The sequence below is a fragment of the Rattus norvegicus genome, chromosome 18 (assembly GCF_036323735.1).
Source record: "Rattus norvegicus strain BN/NHsdMcwi chromosome 18, GRCr8, whole genome shotgun sequence".
Classification (NCBI taxonomy): Eukaryota; Metazoa; Chordata; class Mammalia; order Rodentia; family Muridae; genus Rattus; species Rattus norvegicus.
In genome coordinates, this window is record NC_086036.1 from 84,626,120 (window position 1) to 84,653,418 (window position 27,299).

The 27,299-nt window shown below is 38.2% G+C and overlaps 1 protein-coding gene across 9 annotated transcripts in view; it reads left to right on the forward strand.

Moving 5' to 3' along the window:
• Rttn (rotatin) overlaps nucleotides 1-27,299 on the forward strand; it is a 177,267-nt gene that overhangs the window by 130,307 nt on the left and 19,661 nt on the right. For 6 of the 9 annotated variants that reach the window (XM_039096615.2, XM_063277155.1, XM_039096620.2 and 3 more), the window contains 8 exons: nucleotides 2,212-2,401; nucleotides 3,895-3,985; nucleotides 5,922-6,075; nucleotides 10,529-10,666; nucleotides 11,713-11,930; nucleotides 17,363-17,468; nucleotides 18,499-18,596; nucleotides 20,473-20,550. In XM_039096615.2, the coding sequence (XP_038952543.1) occupies nucleotides 2,212-2,401; nucleotides 3,895-3,985; nucleotides 5,922-6,075; nucleotides 10,529-10,666; nucleotides 11,713-11,930; nucleotides 17,363-17,468; nucleotides 18,499-18,596; nucleotides 20,473-20,550 (1,073 nt within the window). The remainder of the gene's footprint in view (nucleotides 1-2,211; nucleotides 2,402-3,894; nucleotides 3,986-5,921; nucleotides 6,076-10,528; nucleotides 10,667-11,712; nucleotides 11,931-17,362; nucleotides 17,469-18,498; nucleotides 18,597-20,472; nucleotides 20,551-27,299) is intronic. The other 3 variants (XM_039096616.2, NM_001170436.2, XM_039096617.2) reach the window with 3 other exon arrangements.

The following is a 27,299-nucleotide window of genomic DNA, read 5'->3' on the forward strand; positions in this document are numbered from 1 at the left end:
ATATCTACTGTAATGAACTATTCAGGTGTTGAAAAATCAAGGAGGGTATCTTCAAATTGGTACATCAGAATTACCCCAAAATATCAATAAGAAAGCATCTGATTGGGTTAGGGAGAGGGTTCAGTGGGCACAGTGTTTGCTCTGTAATCCTTTAGCATCCATGTGGAAAGTTGGTTGTCGTGACACATGCTTTTCATGCCAGTGCCGAGGGCAGAAACAGGCAGATAACTGAGCTTCACTGAGTAGTCCATCTAGTTGCTTTGGTGATGTTCGTGTTGAGAGAGAGAGAGAGAGAGAGAGAGAGAGAGAGAGAGAGAGAGAGAGAGAGAGAGAAAGACTGACCAACCGACTCTGTTTCAGACCATAAGATAGATGGAAAGCAATAAAAAGGGGAACACCCAGTTTAGACTCTGGCCTCCACATCTGTATATAATTCCCACATATACATTACTGGTTGTAATGGGGTACAGCTGGTGGGGAATAGCCTGCAGGAGCAAAAAGTCTCACGGGGTTCAGGCATAGCCCAAAGGACTCAATGGTTACAGCTCTCCAAGGGAAAGCCAGAGCAAGGTAGGCTGCAGGATCTCTTCTGCTGGTAGCAGGTGATGAGACACAGCAGGTAGCTAGAGGCCAAGGTCAGAGTCACTGAACAGGAAGTGGCTTTGGTCACATGCACCCAGCTGATTGGGCTGGGTCGAGGTCCGGTAGTGAAAGCTTCTGGAGTGAAAACTCTTACCTGGAGTGTTAGAGCTTAACAAGACAGGCATTCTCAAACTAGTTGTCTTTGGTGAAGTAACTCAGGCACTTTTTTCTTGTGGATGGGACCTTACAAACATTTGGGATTGGGTTGGGATCTAGAAGCAGATGCTTTTTATTGGCTTGGTCTGAGATTAACATCTCATCTGCGTATAGAAGGACTTCAGGTGTTGTCTCTACATGACTGATTGTCACAGTCCTTTCAATGGTGTGTTGTAGTCACATGTTCCATGACAGAAACCTGGTCAGAGGTAGATTTAAACACCTACTCTTCTCAATTATGAGAAATGCCTGAGTTCCTGAATCTGCTCAACCTTACCTGGTTTTCTGTCTGGTGGCATGGTCCACTGCATCACAATATGTCACACACACAATGCACTAAAAATATATACCTCACACTATATAGTATTTGCAGATTTCTACTTTTTGAGAGATGATTCAGTGGTTAAGAGTACTGTTTGCTCTTCTAGAGGTACCTGAATTTAATTTCTAGTACCCGAGTAGCAGTTCACTACCACTGTTATTCTAGTTCCATGGGTTCTGGAGCCCTCTCTGAAAGCTACTCACTCAGATAACTACACTTCATATTTTCTTTTATAACAACGAGGACATACATGCATTTTTTTTACTTCCCCCCTTTATTATTATTTCATTGCTTTCATGTTTGTTTTCTTTTACTGTATATCTGTATACTATACACATGCTTGGCTTAGTTAGATTTTTATAACCATAGTTTATGTTTCATGTGCTACAAAGGAAAAGAAAAATGAATTAAACTGACAAAATGTGAAAGTAATGTGAATACAAACAAGTTCATTTAGTAAGTAATTCATGAACTTTCCTCCTCAGAGTTAATGGCAAGCAAAGAAAACTACAGGCAAACAAACGTTCAAGTCATAATGTTAGTTCATCTTTTGCAACTAGCAATCCTAAAACTTCTTCAAATAGACATAAAACCGAGCAAATGAGCTGTTTACTGCTGGATTTACCCTGTTACGATTGTGTGCATGCTGCACTACCAGTGTAGTTCTGATGCTATCTGAGCTCGCATTGGAGGTGTTGAAGGATAGTTCACTAGACCTTACTGCTTTTCTAAAACCCAAAAGTATTTGAAAGTTGGAAACATTCTGTTACTTAGAATTTTTGGAGAAAAAGTTTGTATCCTAACCTTGGCTCTTAGTACCCTCTCTCAAGACATATGCATGTATTTATGTATGCATGCATGTATGTATGTGGAATTGCATGTTGTGTGCTTCTGTAATGTGCACATGTACACTCACAGGGGGAAACAAAACAGCGGGTGTTCAGTAAGGTTACAGTAAACCATGCAGTTACAAGAATTAAGCCACCCTTCTCATCATCTTAAGGAGATTTCTTATGTTGTGAAAACTTGTAAATTTTGTTAATAACCTCCTGATAGATGGAATAATTTTTTATGCTCTTTGTAAATAACAGGTCAACCTGAAGTCAGACCTGTGCGACCGCGTGACTCATCGCCGTCTGCTTCCCTGCACAGGCAGTGTGTGTTTGTTACTCCGTCTCTGCTGTCAGCAGTGTGTAGCCTCTTAGACAACCTCTTGGCAGTTACTCCAAGAGATGCTGCAAATGCTTTTCAACAAGCTCATCTCATAGAACTCCTCTGTAGGTAAGAGATAAGGGCATAGCGATGATGAATACAAGATGTATGTTCCTCACGTATGTTCTCTTCTGTTCTTATACCCTTAAATTCCAGGCTTTTGCTTTTGCCGTCCTTGGCTTCACAGATGTTGCTGTTGTTATTTCCTCCCTCTGTTATGTTAATATACATGTATCAGCTTCTTAGCTTGATTGTTAAGCACAGAAAGATTTTTTTTCTTAAGTTTTAAAAGTTGAGATGGTTCTGAACCTTATGCCTTCTATCATAGTCACGGAGTGCAGTATATTCCACTTGTTTACTCTTTGTGATGGACAGGAAGGAGTTTGAGGATTCCTCTCTCTAGCAGCCACATCAGAATAATGACCCCAAGTTGAAAATCACTGTTGAATTTCATTCATATGTATTTTGTTATGGGAAACTAAATTCATTAAAAATGTTATGGTAGAATTTATGGAAACAATGACTTGTTTTAGTTTTTCATTTTCCTAATATTAATGAGCCTCTGATGATGGTATTTACATAGCAGCAAAGCCTTAGCGGTTGTGCTCAGGCCCGTCTAAGGTTACAGTTTATTCCTTGCCTGGTGTTGCTTTGTCCTCTACAGGATATTGTTGGCCCCAGCTTAAAGGGGAAGCTTGAGGAAGTCTAGGGTGCAGATACTCCTTCTGTGTGCTGAGTGTGATGTCTCTCTTCCTGACACTAGCTCTTCTCTCCCAGCATTCTTTTAACCATATGCATATGTCTATTTCTCTGCCATTCTCTCTTCTTACTTTCAAAAAGTGCTGTCTGAAATATTTTTTTTTTCTCTTTGCTAAACCGTACTGCCTTCTCTTTCTTTTGGGATTTGAAGATAGAACTGAAGAAAAAAAATCAACCCTACATTTCTGCCTTAGGTTTTCTGTTGTAGTAATAAACACTAATCAAAAGCAACTTAGAGGAGGAAAGGGCTTATTTGGTTTGGTTTACAGGTTTTCTTCATCATCAAGAGAAGCTGAGCTAAGCTGAGCCAGGAACTGAAGCAGAGCCCACGGAGGAGTGCTGCCACTGGCTTGCTCCCTCTAGCTTGTGCAGCTCTCTTCCTCCACCTAGATCCACTTGTCCAGGGTTAGTCCCTCCCACTTGGGGCTAGGCCCACTCACATCAATTAGCAACTAAGAGCATGCTCCACAGACATACCCTCAGGACAGTATGATGGAGGCAATTCCTGAACTGTGGTTTCTTCTGTTCAGGTGTGCCAGATTAACAGCTGACGCTAACTATGATACTTCACTCTTTAGAATTCTTTGTTTTAACACTTACCTAACAATATATTCCTGTTTTCTGAAGTACTCTGGGAAACCTTAAACAGGTTTTTGTTGTTGTTGTTGTTGTTTTTGTTTTTACTTAGAAAAGCCCTTTCTCTCTATTTATATTCAGGGTTATATGGTAACGTAACATTATGGTGTTTTGTCTTTAGTAAGAAGCATAGTAACTATCTATGGGGTGTCCTTTATCCTTGACAGCACTATGGATGCCTCCCTCCTAGAAATGTGCGTCCAGGAACTCAAGACCCCACTGTCTTTATCATCTGCTGTTGAACATACTCAGGCTCAGGTAAGCATCTTGGATCTGCCTCTCACTTGTGTCAGGGGTCTTTTGCCTTAAGGGCCAAACAGCAAAGTCTGCTAAGGAGATCCATCCACAGAAAAGATGGAAATCTCTCATTATATGTGTGGTGTTATGTGCTTTTTGAACTAGGTTACTTAAAATTAGTATAAGAGACGGGGATTGGAGGAAAGAATACTGAATACTTCCCCTAACTCCATCATTAATCACTTATAAATGTTTAATTCCTTGGAGCAGTACTTTATAAAGGGACGCTGGCGTAACCCACTTATACTATGATTTTAGGATGTCTCTGGAGTGTCTTATTTTTACCTAGGTTGAAGTTGTTAGATTAGTGTATTATTTGTTTCCTTGTTTTTCTTTTTTCTTTTATTTTTTGAGACAGGTTTCTCTGTGTAGACATGGAACTCACTCTGTAAACCAGGCTGGTTTATTTATAATAGTATTTCTAGTATCCAGAGATTAAACTTTATTTAGCTTTAATAGGGCAGCAGATGAAGAGAATCAAAGATTTTTTTACAAAAGAATATACCTTTTTCTCAACATTTCTCATGGTACCATCTCCAAAATTGACCATATAATTGGTCACAAAACAAACCTCAAGAGATACAAGAAGATTGAAATAATCCCATGCATCCCATCACCACAGATCACCACAAACTAAAGCTAGACTTCAATAGCAACCAAAACCTCACATACCCATGGAAACTGAACAACTCTCTACTCAATGATAACCTGGTCAAGGAAGAAATAAAGAAAGACATTAAAGACTTCCTGGAATTCAATGAAAAGGATGACACAGCATCCTTATGGGACAGAATGAAAGCAGTACTAAGAGGAAAATTCATAGCACCAAGTCCCCTGGTAACGAAATTGGAGAAGTCCTACACCAGCAGCTTAGCAGCACACCTGAGAGCGCTAGAACAAAAAGAAGCAAGCACACCCAAATGGAGTAGATCACAGGAAATAGTCAAACTCAGGGCCTAAATCAACCAAATAGAAACAAGGAGAATGATACAAAGAATCAACAAAACCAAAAGCAGATTCTTTGAGAAAATCGACAAGATAGATAAACCCCTAGCCAAACTATCTAAAGGGCCCAGAGACAGAGTGCAAATTAACAGAATCAGAAATGAAAAGGGAGACATAATAACAGAAACTGAGGAAATTAAAAAAAAAAGTCAGATCCTAGAACAAAAGCTTATATTGAACAAAACTAGAAAATCTAGAGGAAGTGGATGATTTTCTAGACAGATACCACATACCAAAGTTAAACCAAGAGTAGGTAAACTATCTGAACAGGCCCATGTTCCCTAAGGAAATAAAAGATGTCATTAAAAACCTCCCAACCAAAAAAAGCCCAGGGCCAGATGACTTTAGTGCAGAATTCTAATGGACCTACAAAATATTATTTTTATATTGAAGGATAACTAGAAGCAAAATACATTTTATTGATAACATTACCTAGGCTTATTAGGCTTGATGTCTTTTCCCCCATACTTTTGCACTTTGAGGATTATTTTTATAATCAGATCTTTCTTTGCAAATTGGTTTATTTTGACTTTAAATACCCTCTCTGCTGCTTCTGGGATATTGGTTTCACAAGTTACCTATTTTAAAAATACAAATACTTTAAATGAAGTATGGAAATCACCTTTGAAAATACTGTGTTGTTTACTTGTGGTATACTTAATAGTGCTAATGTGACCATTACTGATATGCTTTTAATATTGGAAACTATTGCCTGTTGCATATTAAGTTTATAGCATACAATTTATGATGAGTGCTTTTTTAGTATCTTACTGAATACATTTTATAAAGAAACGATTTTGTATAACACATGGAAAAGCAAATTACTATGATGCCACCTAGATAGATGTTTTATGAAATCTGTTTACCATATTCTATCTCTTTTTGCAAATAGACTTCCTTTTTTTTGGAGTACCTATCCTCTTTGTTCCAGCTTTTGAAGTCCTGTCTGTTGGTAGATCCTAAACTTGTGACACAAGATGAGCTCTTGAAACCTCTTATCACTAATGTCATCCGAGTTCTCATTGTGTGTACCAAAGATGTATTGGGTAAGTTTGTTTACTTATTTGTTTGTTTGTTTAAATTAAAATGCATTTATGTGTGTGGGTGTTTTGTCTGCATGTATATCTATACCACATTCATGCCTGGTGCCCATGGAGGTTAATGGATCCTCTCATACATGAGTAGCAGATGGTTGTTAGCTGCCATGCGGGTGCTGGGAATTGAACCCAGGTCCTTAGGAAGAACAGTCAGTGCTCTTAACCACTGAGCTATCCTCAGGGATAGAGGGGAAAGAGTACTGGGAGAGCTACTGGAACTGGGCAGCAATTTGGGGACCAGGGAAGCAGCTAATGTAATGGAAACTCCCTGAGATCTACAAGGGTGACAAAGATTTTTACTAATGGGGATGTTGACCCTGAACCAGCCATCTTGTATATCTAGGCAAACCTTCCAGTGAAGGGATTGAGACACCAAACCAGCAATAAAACCTTCAATCTACAATTTTTGTGCTCACAAAATGTGCTGGTATAAAGGTGGTACAGAACTTGTGGGAGTGGCCAACCAAAGGCTGGTCCAACTTGAGCTCCATGCCACAAAGGGAATCAGTGAAATGATTGCTAATCATTCTTCTCTACTAGTTGACCAGACCCTAGCATCATCCTTATTAGAGAGGAGTCATCTAGCAACTGATAGGAACAGATACAGAGACCCACAGCAAAACATTAGGTAGAGCTTGGGGAATTGTGCAGAAAAGGGGGAGGAAGGACTGGAGGACCCAGAGGGGTCAAGGATGCAGCAATAACATGACCCACAGAATCACCTAACCAGGGCTCATAGGGACTCACAGAGACTGAACCTATAATCAGGAAGCCCATATAGGTCTGACTTAGGGCTGCATATTTGTTATGGGAGTGTAGCTTGGTTTTCTTGTGGAATTCCTTATAGTAGTAGCGGGGAATATCTCTGACTTTTTTACCTGACTTGGGGATTCTCTTTTCCTATTAGGTTGCCTCATCCAGTCTTGATATGAGGGTATGTGCCTAGTCTTATTGTAACTTATGGTGATATCCCTGCTCTTTTCTGAAGGGAAACAGAAGAGAAGTAGAGGAGGAGATGAGAGATGGTGTGGAGGGAATGAGAAGATAGGAGGGAAGGAAAACTGGTCAGGTGTAATACATGGTAGAAATATGTGAGAAGAAGAAATAAAAAGAAAAAAATGAACACAATCAAATTTCCTTCCTTCCTTTTTTCCCTCCAACTCTTCCCTTGTCTCCATCCCCCACTTTCTCTCAAATTCATGGCTTCAATTTCTTGACTTGTTCCTCCCTCCCCCTACCCCCCCCCCCAAAAAAAAACCTTTTTAGTTCATTGAATGTCACATCTTTATATGATTTCCGGGTAGACCACTAGTATTAGATAACCAGTTTGAGGTTTCTTCCCTGACGAAGAGACAGACTATTTTTCCTACTATCAGAATTCCTTATTTGCTTTTAATTCTTTGTCTGTGTTTGAGGCCCTATGAGATTTTCCCCGTCAGTGGTAGCATGTCTATTAGAATGATCCTGCTCAGCTCTTGCTTAGGCAGTTGTGAGACTTCATGGTTGCATCTTCTCTGACATTTCTGGGAGATAAAATCTTACAACAAACGTCCTGTTGACAATCTTTCCGTCTAGTTCTGCAATGATCCCTGAGCCTTAGGGGCAGGGGTTGTATGGTCATGTATCAGGTAGGACTAGGCTCCACACAATCTTTTGGTCTATCAATTTTGATTGGTTGTGGCTTTCTGTAATGATTATCATCTCTAGCAAAGAGACTTTTTTTTTTGAGGAGGGGTGAGACCTATACTTACTGTGAGTATAATATCAATTATTAGGGTGTGGTTAGTGCATTGTATTAGTGCATTGGCATTTGTAGGTTTTCTATGAGATCCGTGACTTTGCTACCCCTGGATAGTTGGCTAGAGCTAAGAGGACTAGGTATCATTTTCTTCTTGTGAAGGAAATCCATTAGAGAGTGGTTGGTTACCAACAAGGTATCGGTGCCGCTCCTGCACGCTTAGAGTTATTGTGCCATGTTAGTCATTGTTGTTGTTCATAGACATCTTACTTTAGTTAATTAGGACTCTCAGTTGCTTCCCTCCTTTGGAAGCTAGAATGATGCCTGTTTCTACCATGAAATGTATTCCTCAGAGAGAAGGCTTTCAGGTTAGATCCAGCTCAGAGAGTCTGGGTCCTGTGTTCAAAGTTTTTGTTTTGTTTTATCCCCTCTGCTGTCAGTATTTTGAGAAGTTTTGATCATGTGTTTTATAATTAGAATGACCTGAAATGGCATCAGGAGAAACTTAGGGCATATATATGTGTGTGTGTGTGTGTGTGTGTGTGTCTGTGTATGTATATATACATATATATACACACATACATACATACATATTCAGAACTCTCCTCCATGTTTCAGTTGAAACAAGTTACAGTCTGTAATGAGCTTGGAGTACTGTTTTTATGTATATGGTAAGGCCAAATGGAAGTTGCAGGTATAAGCCAGTTCAGCATATAATATGAGCATTTAAGATCCTTTGAATTGTTTGGATTTGCGTTGCCATTGAGGTGTGAAAGTGAAAGATGCTCTGGTCATGAGCAGTGCCAGACCACAGTATTGCTCATATCAATGTTAAAATTACTTTTCTGTTTGAGTTGCAGTATTTTCCTGCTTGGAAATTCTCTTCAGGTTAGCAACAATTTAATGAAGCTTAGTAGGTTAGACTGCAGTCTCAACAACAATATAGATTGATCTTGTGAGAAGGGCATGAGGTAGATATTAGTGTGATGTGTGGTCTAACAGAGCTCAGTTGTATCTCATAAATTCTTATTTAGTAATTTCTTATGTTTGGTTTTGTAGCTATTACTTGACCAACACTGACATTGAGTTCATGGGTGTGCAAGGCACTACAATATTTGTCTACAGTACTATGATGATGATAATTGCTCGATCTAGCAGTCACTTGAAAACAGTGTGTGACTGTTGTGGCCTTGTAGATTTTTTTTATTGTTTCTCCTATATACTTTTAGAAATATATTAGATATCTATACATATTACATATTTATATGATTTGCTAGTTCAAGTATATAATTCAATACTTTATATATAAGCAAATAAATTTAATTAAAATATTTAGTAAATATGATAATACATTTAAATGTTAATAGCTTTTGAAATTTATCTTCCAAGTTAAATATTTTATCATTCTTAAGCCTATATTGAATGAAATGAGTAGACTTTTCTGTGGTATTTTAAAGGGGTCATGCAAATATGCATGTAATACATGTGAGTACACAGCATATCATAGGGATTGGCAATCAGGAAACACCTAAAGTGCTTCTCAGTGAGATTAGCAACAAGACAGCTGAGGAGCACTGGGACTGGTTGTGGCCTGAATACTTGGTAGGAGTTCTCTCCAAGGAACTCACTGGTGCTAAGGAACACCTGGACAATGTCCCCTTGCTTACGTCCATGAAGTTTGATGAAAGGTGACAGAACTGCAGAGATATGGCCAGAGAGACTTCAGAGATAGCCAGTGCTGTCCAACTTCCCTCTACACAACGTCCTTACTATGGAAGGTTAACTTCTCTAACAAGGGGTCCACAAAGGCAGCAGTGCTCAGTCTGCTTTGTAGTGTAGTTTTCTTTGTGGGGTAATTCTCTGTTTGGCTCTTCAAAGAAAATTTTCTTTCTCTTCTGCCTTGACCTCAGCATATCGTGCTTTCCTTTTCGTCTCTGCACAAAGCTGCTAGAGGGAATAAAGAAAATAAGAGGAAAGTTTGTTTCACAGAAGTAGCCACGGTTATGTTTTATAATATGCCTACTGTGCAGTTCAGAAATTGTAGTTTGTATTTACTGTATCGTACTTTCTGATTGTTATTGAAAATATTCTAATGAAAGCATGGCTTGCATGACTTTGTAGAAGGGTAAAGGGACATACCTTTAAGTAGCAGTAGAAAAAGAAGTAAGAAGTTAATTGTAGTGACTTGGATAATTGTGCAGGCTAGAGTTTATGTCAACTTGATGCAGGGTGGGGTCTTTTGGAAGAGAAACCTCAATTGAGAGAACACCCCCATCAGATTGGCCAGTGGAGGACTCAGTTCATGGTGGGCTGTGCTAGTAATGGACAGGTAGTCCTGGATGCTACAGGGAAGCAGTCTGAACAAGCCATGAGGATTAAACCACAAGCAGGACTCTTTCATGGCCTCTGTATCAGTCCCTGCTTCTTGGTTCCTCCCCTGTTTGTGTTCCTGTCCTGGCTTTCCTCAGTGACATATTGTGATATGGCACTATTTGCTGAAGTAGATCCTTTACACTGCCTTTTTTTTTTTTTTTTTTTTTTTTTTTTTTTTAGCAAGTGTATATACCTTTTTCTATGTGGATCTAATAAAGTATAATGGTAAGTTGTTAATGTTTGAAGGTTCTCTTCTTGTTAATAACTTGTAGCATTTTGATTAATTTACAGATGTACAGTTAGTGTTGGCTTTTCACCGCACATGGACACATTTATTTGACCTTCTGGCCACACTACTGAGGAAGGCTGGTGCTGTCTCCCTTGTTCCTCTTACCTCAGCTCTTGCCAAGCACTGGGAGGCAGTGACTGGTAAGTAGATCTTAAAGGATTGGGGTGTCTCACCTAATAAAAATAAGATAATCTTTATTGTCAGCTAAATGTGTAAATTCTCCACATAAGTATGGCATGGTATAGGAAATAATTTCAGGATACTTGACTTGAGAATTTTCACTACTCCGGATGAGCCTTCTTTCTCCCAAATTGCAATTTAAAAAGCAGCAATAAATTTCAGTGTGTCAAAAGCTAAGTAAGAAAAGTCTGTTTTTTCATGAAAATATATATATTAAGATTATAAAACAATTAGATTTATATTTGTTCCCAAAGAAGTCGGTCATTTCTGTTATTTGCTATATCTCCATTCTGTGTTAAATGTGGATATATGGAATCTCATATGCAAGCAATATCAAGATGGAAAATTCTAAAGCATTATCTTTTCTGAAGACATTTTTTATAGCCCAGAAATACCAATAATGTGGTTATTTTTATATTTTCTATTTCCCATTAAAATAAGCAAGTGACTATTTTTAAATAAATAAGTTTTGATTTTTTAAAATAGTCTTCTCATAAACTTTAACATAGCAGGGCTTTACATAGGTATAATATTTATTAGTCTTTTTAATTTTAATTTTATTTAATTATTTTTAAAGTACATTTTTAGGAAGCATATAAAATAGGTTTCTATATGGGCTATATACATGTTAGACAAGTGCTAAGCCATACCTTAGCCATACCTGTAAACTCAGGCTAACATTTTCTTAGTACTGAAGTAAAAATTCAGAAGTTAAAAATTCTCAAAACTTTAAATGTTAGCTCAAAGTAGTTATCCACATCTTGTCTCCATGTATCATGTATATATACTGAAAAACTCATGTAATGAAAACTTAAGTAGATTTCATAACTCAGTATGTTGCCTTAATACTGACTTTAAAACTTTTTATTCATGTATATATTGATAGCTTTGCATCTTTAAAAATAAGAATGCTATAAATTTAATTACAAATACAAATCTGATTATTTTCCTCTTTAATTTTGAAGAAGTTGTCAAACATATACATCTGAAATCATTCTCCTTGTAGATACACTGTGCAGATGTGTGGGCCTCTCAGTCAAGTGTCCTGCCCTTAGTATTGCCAGCCTCCAGTTCCTGTCTGTTCTCTTGGCTGAGGAAGAAAAGAGACGTGTCCAGGACAAGGATAAAACAAATGCATGTCAGACCCCAACAGTGGCCTTCCTTCTTGATGGAACTCAGGGAAGCCTTAGATCTTCAGAGCGACTTAATGAAACAATTCTTCAGGTGTGTGATTTCTTGAAATTTTTTTAGACTTTATGTATCTTTAAATGAATTCCCTTTCATTATTCATCAATTTAAATTTTTTCAAACATTTTTATTAAGGAGTCAATGACCATTTTGATTGAGTAAGCATATAGTAGAAAATTATAATAGATCAAGTATTTCTTTTACAATTAGTTGTATTACTAGCACTCTGTAGCTACCTATGTGTGTCTGTGTGAGTGTTTGTGTATGTTCATATGAGTGTATGTGTGTGAATGAGTATGTATCTGTTTGTCCTTGTATATGTGACTGTGTGTGTGTGTGTGTGTGTGTGTGTGTGTGTGTGTGTGTGTGTGTGTGTTCGTATGGGGGTGGTGATTAGAGATTGAACTCAGGACTTCTTGCATGCTAGGAAAACACTCTATTCCTAAGCTGTATCCCTAGATCCTTTGTTTTACCTTTGATTTTGACATAAATTTTAAGTTGCTCAAGCTTGCCTTGAATTCACCCTGTATAATGTAGGCTAACCTTAAAATTGTAATCTTCCTGCCTCAGACATTTCAGCATATGACATTATAGGATGGGGCAGGAGCTTTCTGAGAATATAGCTTTGTTGGTAGAGTGCGTGCATAAACATGCATGAGTTTGTAGGATCTGTGTCCAACATGACACACACTGGTTATGATGATAGGCACCTGAATCTCAGCACTCAGCATGTAGCAGCAAGAGAATCGAGAGTTCAAGCAAGCCTCAAACATCAAGACCCAGAGATAGGTAGGGGGTCCTTTAATTTCTTGATTTTAATCTTCTTTCTGAAATGTGGAAAAGTGATAGAATTCTATATGAGGGATTCGCAAATCAGCTAGATGTAATTTACATGGTTGGTTGTGCCATCTGATATGTGGTGGTCCCTTTTTTGCTTTGAATTTAGAGATTTTTCTCTCCCCTTGGTTTGTGAATGTTGTCCTCAAGAAGGTATTTATGGCATGACTACTTGTACATTTTTAGCATCAGTCTTGACTGTGTTGAGATGCAGAGAAGGCTGGTAGACAGGCAAAACTGAAAGGGAAATGAGGAGATAGTAGAATTTATGTCATAAAGTCAGAAGGGCATGCTGCTTCTAGGTAGAACAGTGCCAGTAAGAGCGGGAGGGGAGAGTAATAGAGTAATATTGTAGAAATGTTATAATCAAACCCATTCTTTTGTATACTACCAGAAATTTAATTAAAAGCAATAGCAAAAAGACAAGAGATACTTTCTGCTCCAGTTAAAGGATGCTTTATAGGATACCTTGGAGTAATTTTTTTTTCCTGTTTTACAAAATCTGGTTGTTTTCTCAGCATCACTAAGAATCCTAACAGAAGGTCTCCTACATTTTGTCATCTGTCTGCAAATGTTGTTTACTGCAGAGCTTGGTCTCCTCTAAGAGCTGTTTATTTTGATGAGACCAGAGCTTCCCTATAGATAACTTTCTTTTTTTTTTTTCTTTTTTTTTCTTTTTCTTTTTTTCGGAGCTTGGGACCGAACCCAGGGCCTTGCGCTTGCTAGGCAAGCGCTCTACCACTGAGCTAAATCCCCAACCCCTTATAGATAACTTTCTTACATACATCCTTTCAGCTTTTTCCAGTGAAGAACTAGACACTAGGACAGAGCACTTATAATTCTTGCAGAGAACCTGGGTTTGGCTCCCAGCATCCATATGGTAGCTCATAACTGCCTATAACTCCTGTTCCAGGGGATCCATGCTGTCTTCGGAGTGGCCTCCATTGGTTGCATGTGATACACAATAATGCACTTAGATGTACACACATGTACATTAAATAAATCTTAAAACTGGATGCTGCCCCTGCTGTCTTGATTCCAAATCCAAAAACTAAAGTGGCTTAGTTTTTCCTGTGACATTGTTGGCACTGTTGTATCAGTGGAATTATCTGCGGCATTGTAGATCATTGTAGATCACAAGATTCACAGCTCAGCAAGACTGATGATGCATCTCACACTTCAGCACTGTGAAAGCTAGTCAGTAGTGATGAACCTTCCAAATGGCATGAGTATGTGTTGCCATCATCTTACTGACTAACAACTTTTTTTTTTTTATTAAATTGGGTATTTCTTATTTACATTTCAATTGTTATTCCTTTCCCGGTTTCCGGGCAAACATCCCCCCCCTCCCCTTCTTTATGGGTGTTCCCCTCCCCATCCTCCCCCCCTTGCCGCCCTCCGCCCAACAATCTAGTTCACTGGGGGTTCAGTCTTAGCAGGACCCAGGGCTTCCCCTTCCACTGGTGCTCTTACTAGGATATTCATTGCTACCTATGAGGTCAGAGTCCAGGGTCAGTCCATGTATAGTCTTTAGGTAGTGGCTTAGTCCCTGGAAGCTCTGGTTGCTTGGCATTGTTGTACCTATGGGGTCTCGAGCCCCTTCAAGCTCTTCCAGTTCTTTCTCTGATTCCTTCAACGGGGGTCCTATTCTCAGTTCAGTGGTTTGCTGCTGGCATTCGCCTCTGTATTTGCTGTATTCTGGCTGTGTCTCTCAGGAGCGATCTACATCCGGCTCCTGTCGGCCTGCACTTCTTTGCTTCATCCATCTTGTCTAATTGGATGGCTGTATATGAATGGGCCACATGTGGGGCAGGCTCTCAATGGGTGTTCCTTTTGTGTCTGTTTTAATCTTTGCCTCTCTATTCCCTGCCAAGGGTATTCTTATTCCCCTTTTAAAGAAGGAGTGAAGCATTCACATTTTGATAATCCGTCTTGAGTTTCATTTGTTCTAGGCATCTATGGTAATTCAAGCATTTGGGCTAAGAGATGGCTTAGCTGTTAAAGGCTAGGCTCACAACCAAAAATATAAGACTAACAACTTCAAATGAGAAAATACATTCCTGGCACTGGACTTTTATTTGCTAGTCTGTAGTGTCTAATAGCATCACTGTTGCCCCTGTTATAGGTTAACTCCACATATGTGTGTGCATACATGTATATGTTGTATATTTATATATATATATATATGTGTGTGTACATATGTACACTATTTTAAAAGTAATTGTTAATTATTCACTTTGTATCCTGCTCACTGCCCCCCTTTCAGGCTCCTCCTCCCAGTGACCATTATTAGACATATATTCTGTAATATTCTCCACCTGATACAAAAATAAAACTTCTTTAATAAGGGGTGAAAGCTACACTTAGGTATGAGGATATGCATTTGGAATACAGTTAGAATTTATACTGGTTTAGAAAAATGGTAATAGGAGGTTCTAATCTTGAATCTATGACCTCTCCAACCACAAGTAACTTGTTTACAATATCAGGCATGAATTTCCTTCTTTTGAGTGCCTCAAGGACAATTAGACAATGTTGGCTATGCCTATGATAAAAGCGCCACTATTACAGCACTGTGGAAATCTTTCTAGTCCAGCCAATGTGTATTTCTTGGTGTCACAGCTAGTTAGAGGTATATTGAGAATTTTGGTTTCTTTAAAACACAGAAATACTATAAGAATATGTTTTCATTTTAATCCCACTTGTGGAATATGGGATTTGATTGTCCACAGCAGCTATGATTTGCCTCACGCTCTAGCAGGGGTGTGATTTTGCCAGATGCAGATAGTTTCTGCTGTTGTGTGGTATTTGGAGTTCTGGGGGACTTTTCAGAAGGTCTATAGATGCTAGGGCCCTGAAAGGTGCTTTGGGTTGTTGGTTGTGTGCTGTTTCCAGTGGTTTGTTAAGTAGTCATGCTCAAAGAAGAACCAAGAAGGAAAAAATTAGATATCCTGAGGGTGGAGATCAGTCTTGCCCCAAGGAACTTGACACCTCTCATCAGCAGGAAGTAGTCTAACAATAATGTCACCCTCTTTCTCCTCTATCCTTCTTTTCTTTTCTATCTAGTGTTAGGGAGATGAAAGGGTGGAAGAAAGAGGTGCAACTTGCACAGCACATTGGTGCACAAAGGAAAGAAAGTTCTTGGGGAGAAGACTTTCAGGTCAGTTTCATCCTGTTTCCTGGAAGTCCTGTGACTGAAGTGCGATAGGGTCTTACATTCAAGGGGGGCAAGAAAGGACAACAGATAGAGAATATATTGTGTTCGGGGTCTTTTGGACTGCTCCAACTAACAACTCAAGCAGAATTTCTTGTAGTTGGAACTGGGGTTTTCTTTAGGTAGTCTATAACACCATTTTTATTCTGTGTCATAACTCCATTTAAACTGAATGTCTATGTATATACATATGCATAAATATATGTAATTTTAGGTAAATATGAACTAATATGATTCCCTATGTCATTTTGAAATATCCTTAGTGTTATTTATTCCTCCTCTTTCTTCTCCCTCTGCATTGCCTCTTATTCCTCTGTTTTTCTCATTTTCTTCTTTATTGAACTTGTGTCCTACTGGTTCCTACTCTAGAATTTATTGTCCCCCAATCCCTTGGTCACTTCTTACTTTCTTGCTGTGTATTAATCTATACCCCCTCCCCCATAGAGAGACTTTGAGAATAATTTTAATTTTCTTCCATATGGATAATTTCTTTTTTTTTTTTTTTATTAACTTGAGTATTTCTTATATACATTTCGAGTGTTATTCCCTTTCCCGGTTTCCGGGCAAACATCCCCCTCCCCCCTCCCCTTCCTTATGAGTGTTCCCCTCCCAACCCTCCCCCCATTGCCGCCCTTTCCCCATAGACTAGTTCACTGTGGGTTCAGTCTTAGCAGGACCCAGGGCTTCCCCTTCCACTGGTGCTCTTACTAGGATATTCATTGCTACCTATGGGGTCAGAGTCCAGGGTCAGTCCATGTATAGTCTTTAGGTAGTGGCTTAGTCCCTGGAAGCTCTGGTTGCTTGGCATTGTTGTACTTTTGGGGTCTCGAGCCCCTTCAAGCTCTTCCAGTTCTTTCTCTGATTCCTTCAATAGGGGACCTATTCTCAGTTCAGTGGTTTGCTGCTGGCATTCGCCTCTATATTTGCTGTATTCTGGCTGTGTCTCTCAGGAGCGATCTACATCCGGCTCCTGTCGGTCTGCACTTCTTTGCTTCATCCATCTTGTCTAATTGGGTGGCTGTATATGTATAGGCCACATGTGGGGCAGGCTCTGAATGGGTGTTCCTTCAGTCTCTGTTTTAATCTTTGCCTCTCCCTTCCCTGCCAAGGGTATTCTTTTTCCTCATTTAAAGAAGGAGTGAAGCATTCACATTTTGATCATCCGTCTTGAGTTTCGTTTGTTCTAGGGATCTAGGGTAATTCAAGCATTTGGGATAATTTCTATTTAGGCTTTTCTCTGTAGAATGTTCATAGTTGGTAATAATTTATTAAATTATAGCGGTGGTTTTTTGTTTTTGTTTTTAGTTTTGTTGTTTCACACAATCCTTAATATGCCTCTTATTTAAACATACTTTGGTTCATAGAAGTTTTACTAGATGGAGTTTTTTTCTGAGCAGTTTCTCTGCCTTCTCTACAGTGCTATGAAGGAATCTCCTCCAAAGACGTCCTGAAAAGAGTTGCTGCAAATGCTCTGATGTCACTTCTGGCTGTCAGCAGAAGAGCGCAGAGGCATGCGTTGAAATGTGAGATCACCATCAAATGTTTATTGGCATCTTGCTAATCATATTTTCTACTGCTTGTTTAATTTCCTTTGAACTAAAAATGTAAAGAAATTATAGTAAAATTTCAATGACATTTAAAAAGTTTTTTCTATATAGCAATACTGAAATTATTACTTTTAATTATTTTTTATTTTTAAGATTTATTTTATTTTTAATTATGTGTGTGTATGTCTGTGTATTTGTGAGTATGTGCATGTGAGAAGAATTGCTTATGGAGGACAGAAAAGGACACTGGATCCCTAACCTGGAGTTATAGGCTGTTGTGAGGCACCTGACATGGGTATTGGAAACTGATTCTCTGCAAGAGTTAGTTAGTTTATCTTAACCACAGAGTAGTCTCTCCCACCCACATTCATTCCTTTAAAATAAATGAATAGGCTGGGAATATAGTACCTAGGAAGCACAGGACCCTGTATTGAATCTTAACACCAAAATATCAGTCAATAAATAATATAAAGATGATGATACTTATAGATTGTGTGTTTCTATTTGCATGTAATGATTATTATTATTCTAGAGAATAAAAACATAAAGAAATTTCAAGCTGTATCCTATTGTTAAGCTTTATAATCATTAGTATACACAAGCATATTTTACACACAGTATACAAGCATAGTTTTTATGGTATGGTAAAGACTACAGTATCAAATAAGCAGTATTTTTATATAAATTTTCACACTACAGGGTCATGATTTTCCTTCTAGACATCAGAGAATACAAGTCTGAGAGGTGAAAGAAAGGTGAAAGCACAAAGCTTATCCACTCAACTAATTATTTGCTGCTAAAATAAAGCGTATAAGCTATAAAATACATAGATATGGAAACTCTCTTACTAGGAAATGAAAACAAAGGGTATGGTGCTCTTTTTCCTCTTTAAATCACCATTCTTTCATCATATATTCGAATGGGTTTTCAGTGACTTGAGTACTTGCAGCCTTAATGTCTTCAGAAATGGAATGGCCCCTTGACAGTTGAAGCCTTTTTCTTTCAGCTGATCTCATAGAAAACTGTGTGGAGCAGATGAAGCACATCAATGCACAACTGAACCTAGATGTGCTGAGGCCTGGGAAAGCAGCACTAAAAAAAAAGGTGACTTCAAGGTCTGAATTCTTGTACAAGGGAAGATTGATAGAATGACCATGTCTCCGTTGCTCTTGTGCCTACAATGAGCACAAGGTTGAAATCAATGTTTGACTTAGAAGGTAGATAGAGGCAGGTACATTATTGAGGTCAATTCTCATTTGAAAATCTGTGAGATTTATATGTTACTCATTTCTGTTATGCACAGGTAGGAATGTGAACATTTACATGATATATTGCAGAAATATTTTATACAATGAAATATATGAATAAAAAGTTCTCGAGGGATGAAATCTGTGACAACTGTAATTTATTTGTGTTTATGTTTGGACAGTTCATACATTTCAAATTTGTTATTGTATAAATAAACATTTATAACAACATATTGACAAAATCCTGCCATTGATGAGGCAAGATTTTGCTCTCACATTCTGTATATTTTCTTTCATGATTCCCAGATGTTTGTTCTAGCATTTAATTGTTTGACTGTATATATAAATTATACCTTCATGTAAACACAATATAACATAGTAACTATGTATTGCCCATGGCTAGTCATAATTGTGACTAGTAACATTTACACCTCATTTTTTTTTCAAAAAGTGAATGTACATATGAATATTTAAATATATTGTTGCTTGTAAAATTATAAAAAATGCTGTCTTTTATCCCGCACTAGGTCTGGCACCGGAGTGCCCCTCGATAACTGGTAGATATCTTCATTTCAGTCAGCAAAGCCTCTCACCCGCTTTGCACTAACCCATATCACACTGTCGGTGGCCTCTCTCTGAGCCTGGCAATAATCTCTCTGCCCATCTAGTTCCCAGGGCAAGCTGCCACCATGCCAAACACACATCCCAATTCCGTGGCGGCCCAGTGTCTCCAGCCACCACGTACTCTCTTGAACTTAAGTCGCCACATGAAAGGACACACAACACAATAACCTCTGATCCAATTGATAAGTTATAATTGCCCACCTAGACATACAAAGCCATGTTCACATCCATCCCTTAAGAATATTCATCACAACCTGTAAATGTGCAGAGAGGAAGCTTAACATCCGCCCCCATCTTCTCTCTGCTGCTTCTCCTCCTCTTGCTCGAGTCTCCTCCTCTCTAAAACTTTTCTCCTGCCCATCCTTCTTGACAGGCCTTGTTCTGTCTTGTACCTGCCTTCACCGTATGACATTCTACAATATATAAATAAATATTCTACTTATTAAATATATATTATAAGTATATATAATGTATTAACACTCTTGCTCATTTTAAAGACACATGGTACTCTTTCAGAAGATAATGAGTTAAGTTCCAAAGGATACAATGTTCTCCTCTAGTCTTTGGAGACACTGCATTTGTTTACATGAACATACCCATGTGTATATGTTTATGCATATACATATATATGTATGTGAGATAAGATTGTATGTAAATATATGCATGTAATTTAAAAGTAAAGTTAAATCTTTTAAAAGAAAATCAGGCAAAACTTTATGAAATAGGTTAACTGGTATACGATTACAGAATCCATGTTTGACAGCTTCTTCTCCTGCTTCTTATTTTCTGCCTAGAAAAAGCCATAGTTATCATTTAGAAAGTCAGCACAGACCTGATATGATGGAAAACCAGTCAGTACCTACCTCCCTTGATTGGAGACGTGACATGGAGGCTATTATAGATCTGAATTGTTCCATGCCTGATGGAATCGGTTTTTTTGAGTGCATGTATTTCTTGGTATATGGTCACCATACCTTGTCAGTTTTCTCAAAGTGATTTAGCTGGGCATAATTACAGCACAGCTGCAGTGTATGGTGACCCTAAAGGAGGAAATTACTGTTACTGAAGGAACTGCATTCATGTTTTCCAACTTCTCTGTGTCTGTATAGGAGGATGGCATCATTAAAGAGTTAAGCATTACCCTGCAGCTCCTAAGAAACTGCCTTTATCAAAATGAAGAATGTAAAGTAAGTAGAGTGCCTCAGATGCTGATAGCAGTCCAAGCAGTGAGTGGCTGGGAGTTGTGTGAAGTAGTCCAGGAAGGCAGACGGACCCTCCGAATTCTCTTGTTTAAGACGGATAGCCGATTGTTTCTTAAGCTCAGAGTTAATTCTCAGAACTGAATGAATTTGATTATGTTGTGCTTCATCACTAATGACCTTCCTAGTATATCAAAGCTTTACCTTCGTGATTGAAATGTAACTTCTGAATTTCCTCTTCATCCTATATTGTTATGCATTTAGATGTTTTTTGACTAGATAGTAATAAATGGCTGTATATGTCTTGGAAGAAGGGGTTTTCAAAGGTGTTTGTTAAAACTGATTATTTTCGGGGAGTAAGTGACACTATTCATAATTATAAAGAAGACAAGCATGCATCCTGCTTCAGAATAGGTACTGTTTTGCTTAGGATGGTCATGTCACCTAAAGGAAATCCCTTCCTTACATATTTGCTGTCATCTATGGCCTTGGGACAGTGCTGTTTGAAAGCCACTGAATTATTTTGCTTTCTTTGTAAGCTTTGGTTCTGTCAATTTAAGCCATCGTGATGGCACATCAAGATGTGTGACACAGAATCTTCTGAACTCATGGAGGTACTCAATACGGAGTGACCTCACTTTTGAGGAGTTAGCTTTAGTATAAAAAAAAGTGGTGAGGCAAAGATAAATTATAGAAATTTCTTTTGGTTTTAAATTCTTTGATTATGTGCTCTTGTAAATGTGGAAAAATATGGTAAACATGAATTACTTAATTCCTCTACACTGGGGAATGAGCCTTTACAGGTCCAATGGCTTCTCTTCCTGTTGATGCCAGACAATACCATAGGTCCCTCCATGTGTATTCATTGGTTGGTGGTTTAGTCCCTGGGAGCTCTAGAGGGGTCTGGTTTGTTGATACTGTTGTTCTTCCTATGGTGTTGCAAACCCCTTCAGCTCCTTCAGTTCTTTTTCTAACTCCTCCGTTGGGGACCCAGCACCTTAATCTGTATCAGTAAGGGTATGGTAGAGCCTCTCAGGAAACATCTATATAAGGTTCCTGTGAGCAAGCACTTCTTGGCATCAGCAATAGTGACTGGGATGGTGGCTGCATAAGGGATGGATCCCCAGGTGGAGCAGTCTCTGGATGACCTTCTCTTTAGTCCCTGCTCCACTGCTTGTCCCTGTATTTCCTCCCATATTTTGTTCTCACTTCTAAGAAAGAATGAAGCATCCACATTTTGGTCTTCCTTCTTCTTGGACTTCATATGATCTGTGAATTTTTTCTTAGTTATTTTAAGATTTTGGGCTAATATTCACTTAGCAGTGAGCGTATACCATGTGTGTTCTTATGTGACCCGGTTACCTCACTCAGGATGATATTTTCTAGCTCCATCCATTTGCCTAAGAATTCCATGTAGTCATTGTTTTTAATAGCTGAGTAGTAATCCATTGTGTAGATGTACCACATTTTCTGTATCCATTCTCCTGTTGAAGGGCATCTGGGTTCTTTCCAGCTTCTGACTATTATAAGAAAGGCTGCTATGAACATAGTGAATCATATGTTCTTTTGGATGTATGCCCAGGAGTGGTATAACTGGGTCCTCAGGTAGTTCTATGTACAATTTTCTGAGGAACCTCCAGACTGATTTTCAGAGTAGTTGTACCAGATTGCAATCCCACCAACAATGGAGGAGTGTTCCTCTTTTTCCACATCCTCACCAACATCTGCTGTCACCTGAGTTTTTGATCTTAGCCATTCTGACTGGTGTGATGTCTGGTATCTCAGGGTTGTTTTGATTTGCATTTTCCTGATGACTAAGGATGCTGAACATTTCTTCAGGTGCTTCTTAGCCATTCGATATTCCTCAGCTGAGAATTCTTTGTTTAGCTCTGTACTCCATTTTTTAAAAAAGATTATTTGGTTCTCTAGAATCTAACTTCTTGAGTTCTTTATATATATTAAATATTAGTCCTCTATTGGATGTAGGATTGGTATATATCTTTTCCCATTCTGTTGGTTGCCATTTTGCCCTATTGATGGTGTGTTTTGCTTTACAAAAGCTTTGCACTTTTATGAGATCCCATTTGTTCATCTTAGAGCATGAGCCATTGGTGTTCTGTTCAGGAAATTTTCCCCGGTGCCCATTTGTTCGAAGCTCTTCCCCACTTTCTCTTCTATTAGTTTGAGGGTATCTGGTTTTATGTAGAGGTCCTTCATCCACTTGGACTTGAGCTTTCTACAGGGCAATAAGAATGGATTGATGTACATTCTTTTACATAGTGACCTCCAGTTGAGCCAGCACCATTTGTTGAAAATGCGGTCTTTTTCTCACTGTATAGTTTTAGCACCTTTGTCAAAGATCAAGTGACTGTAGATGTGTGGGTTTATTTCTGAGTCTTTGATTCTATTCTACTGATTTACCTGCCTGTCTCTGGACCAATACTATGCAGTTTTTATCACTATTGCTCTGTAATACTGCTTGAGATCAAGAATGGTAATTCCCTCAGAAGTTCTTTTGTTGTTGAGAATAGTTTTTGTTATCCTGGACTTTTTGCTATTCTAAATGAATCTGCAAATTGCTTTTTTCTAACTCTATGAAGAATTGAGTTGGAATTATGATGGGCATTGTTCTAAATCTGTAGGTTGCTTTCTACAAGATGACCATTTTTACTATATTAATCCTGCCAATCCATGAGCACGGGAGATCTTTTCGTCTTCTCAGATCTTCGATTTCTTTCTTCAGAGACTTGAAGTTCTTGTCATACAGATCTTTCACTTGCTTGGTTCGAGTATAGGGGTATTTTATGTTATTTGTGAATATTGTGAAGGGTGTTGATTCCCTAATTCCTTTCTCAGGCTGTTTATCCTTTGAATAGAGGAAGAATACTAATTTGTTTGAGTTAATTTCATATCCAGCCACTTTGCTGAAATCGTTTATCAGCTGTAGGAGTTCTCTGTTGAAATTTTTGGGGACACTTAAGTATACTGTCACATTATCTGCAAATAGTGATATTGTGGTTTCTTCCTTTCTAATTTGTATCCCTTTAACCTTCCTGTGTTGTCTAATTGCTCTGGCTAGGACTTTCAATACTGTATTGAATAGGTAGGGAGAGAGTAGAGAGCCTTGTCTAGTCCCTGATTTTAGTGGTGTTGCTCCAAATTTCTCTCCATTTAGTTTGATGATGGCTACTGGTTTGCTGTTTATTGCCTTCACTATGTTTAGGTATGGGTCTTGAATTCCTGATCTTTCTAAGATTTTTATCGTGAAGTGGTATTGAATTTTGTCAAATTCTTTCTCAGCATCTAATGAGATGATCATTTTTTTCTTTGCATTTGTTTAAATAGTGGATTAGATTGATGAATTTCCATATATTGAATCATTCGTGAATTCCTGGGATGAAGCCTACTTAATCCTGCTGAATAATCATTTGATGTATTCTTGGACTCTGTTTACAAGAATTTTATTGAGTATTTTTGCATCAATATTTATGAGGGAAATTGATCTGAAGTTCTCTTTCTTTTTAGGGTCTTTGTGTGGTTTAGGTATAAGTGTAATTGTGGCTTCAAAGAACTAATTGGGTAGTGTTCCTTCTGTTTCTATTTTGTAGAATAGTTTGAAGAATATTGTTATTAAATCTTTGAAAGTCTGATAGAATTCAGTACTAAACCCATCTGGTCCTGGGCTCTTTTTGGTTGGGAGGCATCTAATGACTGTTTCTATTTCTTTAGGAGTTATAGGACTGCGTAGATCGTTTATCTGATCCTGATTTAACTTTGCTACCTGTTATCTGTCTAGAAAATTGTTCATTTCCTCTAGTTTTTCCAGTTTTGTTGATTATAAGCTTTTGTAGTAGAATTTGATAATTTTTTGAATTTCCTCAGTTTCTGTAGTTAAGTCTCCATTTTCATGTCTTATTTTGTTAATTTGGATACTGTCTCTGTGCCCTCTGGTTAGTCTTGCTAAGTGCTTATTTATCTTGTTGATTTTCTCAAAGAACCAGCTCCTGGTTTTCTTGGTTCTTTGTATATATAGTTCTTTTTGTTTCTACTTGATTTCAGCCCTGAGTTTGATTATTTCCTGCCTTCTACTCCTCTTGGGTATATTTGTTTCTTTTTGTTCTAGAGCTTTCATTTTGCTATCAAGCTGTTAGTGTAGGCTCTCTCCATTTTATTTTTGAAGGCACACAGAGCTATGAGTTTTCCTCTTAGCACTGTCTTCATTGTATTCCATAAGTTTGGATATATTGTGCCTTCATTTTCATTAAATTCTAAAAAGTCTTTAATTTCTTTCTTTATTTCTTCCTTGAACAAGTTATCATTGAGTAGAGCATTGTTCAGCTTTGATATAGTAGTTTTTGTTGTCATTGAAGATAAGCCTTAATCCATGGTGATCTGTAAGGATGCATGGGATTATTTCAATCTTGTATCTGTTGAGGCCTTTTTTTGTGACCAGTTATATGGTCAGTTTTGTAGAAGGTACCTTGAAGTGCTGAGAAGAAGGTATATTCTTTTGTTTTAGGATTAAATGTTCTATAGATGTTTGTTAAACCCATTTGTTTCATAACTTAGGTTAGTTTCACTGTGTCTCTTTTTAGTTTCTGTTTCCATGATCTGTCCATTGATGTGAATGAGGTGTTGAAGTCTCCCACTATTATTGCTTGCAGTGCAATGTATGCTTTGAGCTTTGGTAAAGTTTCTTTTATGAATGTGGGTGCCCTTACATTTGGAGCATACATGTTCAGAATTGAGAGTTCATTTTGGTATCTGTTTCCTTTGACCAGTATGAAATGTCCTTTTTTGATAACTTTTGGTTGAAAGTCGATTTTATTCGATATTAGAATGGCTACTCCAGCTTGTTTCTTGGGACCATTTGCTTTGAAAATTGTTTTCCAGCTTTTTCCTGAGACGCGGTGTCTGTCTTCATCACTGAGGTGTGTTTTCTGTATGCACCAAAATGCTGGGTCCTATTTAGGTATCTAGTCTATTACTCTATGGGTTTTATTGGTTTGTTTTTTGGTTTTTGGTTTTTTTTTTTTTTTTTTGCAATAGAATCCATTGATGTTAAGAGATATTAAGCAATAGTGATTGTTGTTTCCTGTTATTTTTGTTATTGGAGGTGGAATTATGTTTGTGTGTCTCTCTTTTGGATTTATTGCAAGATTACTGTCTTGCTTTGTGTATGGTGTAGTTTCCTTCCTTGTGTTGGAGTTTTCCATCTATTATCCTTTGTAGGGATGGATTTGTGGAAAGATACTGTGTAAATTTGGTTTTGTCATGGAATATCTTGGTTTCTCCATATATGTTAATTGAGAATCTTGCTGGATATAGTTGCCTGGGCTGGCATTTGTGTTCTCCTAGGGTCTGTATCACATCTGTCTGGAATCTTCAGAGTTTCATAGTCTCTGGTGAGAAGTCTGGTGTAATTCTGATAGGTCTGCCTTTATATGTTATTTGACCTTTTTCCATTACTGTTTTTAATATTCTTTCTTTGTTTTGTGCACTTGTTATTTTGACTATTATGTGACGGGAGGAATTTCTTTTCTGGTCCAATCTCTTTGGAATTCTGTAGGCTTCTTGTATGTTTATCTGCATCTCTTTCTTAGGGAACTTTTCTTCTATGATTTTGATGAAGATATTTACTGGTCCTTTAAGTTGGGAATCTTCAAACTCTTTTATACCTATTATCCTTAGTTTGATCTTCTCATTGTGTCCTGGATTTCCTGGAAGTTTTGGGTTAGGAGCTTTTTGCCTTTTGCATTTTCTTTGACTATTTTATCAATGTTTTTTTCTGTGACATCTTCTGCCCTCATGGTTCTCTCTAGAATCTCTTGTATTCTATTGGTGATGCTTGCGTCTATGACTCCTGATCTCTTTGCTTGGCTTTCTATCTCCATGGTTGTCTGCCTTGTGCCTTCTTTATTGCTTCTATTTACATTTTAAAATCCTGGATGGTTTTGTTTAATTCCTTCACTTGTTTGGTGCTTTCCTATAACTCTTTAAGGGCTTTTTGTATTTCCTCTTTAAGGGCTTCTACTTGTTTACCTGTGTTCTCCTGCCTTTTTCTTTTTTTTAAGGAAATTTTTAATGTCCTTCTTAAAGTCCTCTATCATCATCATGATTTGTGATTTTAAATCCAAATCTTACTTTTCCCGTGTGATGGATATCCCTTTCTTGCTGTGGTGGGACAACTGGGTTCTGATGATGCCAAATAGTCTTAATTTCCTTGCTTAGGTTCTTGTACTTGTCTTTTATCTCTGATGTTAGTTGGTCTTGCTGTCTCTGACTGGAGCTTGTCTCTCTTGTGGGCCTGTGATCCTATGATCTTAGGAGTGAGTGCATTTCTGGGAGAACAGCTCTCTCCTGGAAGGCTTTGGTCCTGAAGGCTGTGGGACAGCCTTAGCTCTGGGCACAGATGGAGACCTGAAGGGTCCAGGCACCAGGCTCCTCTGTGGTTCCTGTGCCCTGTGTGCTCCTGGCTGGTCCCTCTTTGGACAGACAATGGAGCAAAAGTGGGGTCTTACCTGTGTGCTTAGGGGTGAGAGCACTTATGGGAGACAAGCTCTCTCTGGGCAGGTTTTGGGTCCAGAAGGCTATTTGACAGCCTTAGCTCTGGGCTAAGATGGAGACCTGAAGCATAACTATTTTTTTAAGGTATTTGTTTATACATATGTGGTGATTTGAATGAGTATGACCCCCGTGAATACACACACACACACACACACACACACACACACACA